Below are 3737 nucleotides of genomic sequence, written 5' to 3' on the forward strand. Positions count from 1 at the left end.
TTCCCTACAGGACAAATTAATTTACTGACTGATAAAAGCACACACTTGTGAATGTGAAATCATGTGATCAACTCATTCGGTAATATAACTTGAAAACAGTTGTAAGACAACATAAATGTAGAGAAAACTTTCATCAGCTTTCCTCATCCTGAACACATTTTGTAACGGAATTATAATGAGCGCCTAACTCGTACATATGACGATGATAAGTCAATGTTACCTTCTTAATGTTGTTATACTCATCTCCGATGGTGTAAGGAGTTCCTGTAGCTTGTATAACTTCGATTGGACATTTCAATATATGTGACAACACTTGCAGCTGCAATAAACCAAAATATTACAGAAAAAAGTTGTACATGTTAATTAGTACATTGATTCGTAAAGGAAATAACTTGATTGTAAGAATCAGCTAATCCATATTTATTCTTTACAAGTATATGACATATATCTATATTTACCTCAACAGCACCACCCCAAGCGCTTGTTTGAGCCACATCATTACAATACTTTTCATACTCTTCGGGCGTCAATAGATCCTCAGAATCTGGATTGGAGAGAAATGGTAGAAAATCGTTCATGTTTTCTCTCAAATGATCAGCAGTCTTTGTTCTAAGATCATCTAAACTCAAAGGTATTTCCCCATTTATTTTGAGTTGATGCGCCACTGCATTATATAAACTACAAACAAAAATTCAGGCTTTTATGCATTTGAATAAATAACTCTCAAATAATATCTAAATTGTTATACAGTATATTGTCAGTTCCTTCATTCTTGCCTTTTTCAGCAAAACAGACAAGACTACATACTAAGCAGGAATAATACGAGATCTTTTACCAGTGGCCATCGCTAGGGATTTCGTAGATCATCAAATTCCGCTTGGAAAGAATTTCTTTTATGGCCTCCATTTCGACATTCCTCTTGCCAAAGATGTTAAGCGCCTCCTGCTCGATGATTCTCTGATTGCGTTCTTTTTCCGCAATTGCCTTTTTTTCTCTTCTCTTCTGTGCTTTAGAAATTCTATGTGTCGGCTGTTCCAAGCCACTGTTGTCCTCATCAACTTCTTTGCTCACTTGTGCAGGTTCTGTCTGTTGATCGTTTAAGGTAACATGTGCCAATCTCCATGCATTTAATTCATCCGCTTGTCGTTTTTCTAAGTTTTCCTCTAAGTGCCCTATCTCTTCCGCAACCTCTTTCTTCTTCTTCTTGTCACCTTTGCAAATAGACTTCTTCAAAGTTTGTATGTGCGCTACAATCGGAAAGAGAATGTTGAATCGATTCTGACATTATACAAAAAATTTTAACTTTGTTAAATTGGAAAATTACTAAAATCACACAAATTTACTAAAATAAAAAAAAAAAAAAAAAAAAATATTGGATTGCATGTGACCCATCGATAAGAAATTTGATTTCCGATTCAAGTACCTTGCAACTCTTTTCGTTCCTTCTTATGTTTTTGCGTCAATTCCTCCTCCGTTAATATTGGTTCTGTCATTTTCTCTTAATCAGTTTTAAATATAACCTGTATAATTAATCGTGAACAAAATTTTGGATCAGATCAGCGTGGAAGAATCGCACTTACGTCACGATGGAAAGACTGAGATTTGAGATTCTGAGATTAGAGTGGGAGTGAAAGTTGAGAGGCAGTGAGAGGAGGACAAGAATTGACATAACCACATACTTCTATATCCAATTCGAGATTTCTCTATTAGAGGTGTGTTCAAAACTTCTATCTGTGGGGTAGAGTAGCATTGAATTGACCAATCAAGACAAAGAAATTATTGCTTTTTTTGTCCTGATTGGTCAATTAAAAACTATTTTACTCCACGAATAGGATTTCCGAACGCACGCCGGGTAGGATCTCTGAACGCACCCTAGGCCCTACGTCATGGACGTAGGAAATATCTGGACGGATCGTAATGCCGCAGGGTTGACAAAGAGGAAGGATTGAAAGTTCTAGTATGACGGATATGAACAACCAAGATAGCGGGACAGCGACTATTGACTCCCGCACATAGGATACGGAAACGCTTGCAGCGCGACAAAAGGCGACGCGGTAGCCAATCAACTTACAACTTTTCCATTAGAGCGAAAAATTGATTGGCTACCGCGTCGCCTTTTGCAGCGCGGCAAGCGTTTCCGCGTCCTGTGGGCGGGAACCATATTGGCTCCTTTTCGATATTTCCGAGGGTTTCCCAAAAATAAAAATATCATCATCAGAAACTTCAGATAGGCTTTTATGGTAAATATGTTTGTCCCAACTTCTAGCATCATCCCTTTTCAAAATAAAAGGGGTGGACGGGTGGTCTGAAACACCCTGTATATAACTTTATGATATCACATATATATTTAGTTATCAATTTAATTTTTTATAGATCTTCCACAGAGATCCTGTGAGGGAAGAGGGGGGGGGGGGGTTCTACTCCAAAAGTATGAAGTTTCCTGTAACAAAAGTACGAGATTGGCGAGTAATGCGTTAATGACAGCGAAAGGAGAGAACGGATGTGAAGAGAATACTTAAATCACAATGATTCATGATTTATTAATGTCTCTAATGAAGGAAGTGGAATACAGTGTTGTCCGCTAAGCGTTCCTCTCTCCCTCATCTCCCTTCATTTAGAAAAGAAAACGTGACGTCTTCCGCGCTGCGGTGGAGAAACTTCACGGAATCGCTCGTTAACATCATTATATATATCTGTATATATATAAAACAATTGTTACACACTAGAGCGAGAGCGCGTAATACAAAACACTGACTTCCAGGTAGGTTTTATTATTACAGTACTCCGTAACTTTCATGTGTACTCTAATAAAAATATAATTCTCATTACATCGATCAGTACACACAGTGATTTCGTTCGCGCGCGCGCTCGCGCACGCATTTCCTTCTATATGTGATGTATAAGTAAAATATCTTTTGCAGTCGCTCATCTATTTTTACGGAGTGTCCGCCAAATCACGTGTCTTTGTATGAGGTTTTAATTCAACATGAGCGAGTGAGTTTTGGCCCATTATTCTTTCTCTCGTCGAGCTTTATAAAGTTCGCTTATACGCGTCGACAATAACACAGATATATACCGATTAGAGAGATATAATTGCCAGAGATAATTTTTAATTACTTGGCTAATTGGTTTTCTATTACAATCAAGTTTAATGATCATTATTGTTTAGCCCTTATGAGTTTTTGTAGTGGCGCATTAATTTTGCTTGCAACTGATTGACCTTAATAGCAAATAATCCAATTACAAAAATAAGATTAATTGTTTTTGATTACTTAATTTCATACAGAAAGAGAGTAATCGATTTCACGATCAATGACCGACTAATCATTACAAAGGAAACGTCGGTGCAATCTTAAATCAAGATTTTCCTGCTATTTTTTTGTATTCTTTTTTTGTTTTTTTTTTTCTATTCTCATCACTGACGATAATAACGCATTTAATCAAAGTCAGTATTTTGAAAGATTTTCTTGTCACCGAAATTATCTTCGAAATTTGTGCCATCCGCGGTACATTGAATTAAAATGGGAGATCATTAAACGCACTTCTTTTCGACACGAGGATTTTACGGACACCCTGTAAAAGAATACATATATACATATGTTTTATGCGTACTACATGCCTATACACGTGTATCGCGTATATTCCCAAGTTCGCAACTTGTTGTATACATATACGTATTATTCACGTTTATATTTTTAGATGTAGATGTTTGTATGTATATATATATTGTATATATA

The 3737-nt window shown here is 36.5% G+C and overlaps 1 protein-coding gene across 1 annotated transcript; it reads right to left on the reverse strand.

Moving 5' to 3' along the window:
* LOC115245209 (deubiquitinase OTUD6B) lies at nt 1-1657 on the reverse strand. The gene is made up of 4 exons (XM_029823400.1): nt 1424-1657; nt 836-1247; nt 459-678; nt 1-319 (listed from the first exon to the last, which is right to left on the reverse strand). The coding sequence occupies exons 1-4, from the start codon at nt 1491-1493 to the stop codon at nt 134-136; spliced, it is 888 nt and encodes a 295-aa protein (XP_029679260.1). The 5' UTR covers nt 1494-1657; the 3' UTR covers nt 1-133.
* Nucleotides 1658-3737: the final 2080 nt, after the last annotated feature.

This window comes from Formica exsecta, unplaced genomic scaffold, assembly GCF_003651465.1.
Source record: "Formica exsecta isolate Colony F162 unplaced genomic scaffold, ASM365146v1 scaffold928, whole genome shotgun sequence".
Taxonomy (NCBI): Eukaryota; Metazoa; Arthropoda; class Insecta; order Hymenoptera; family Formicidae; genus Formica; species Formica exsecta.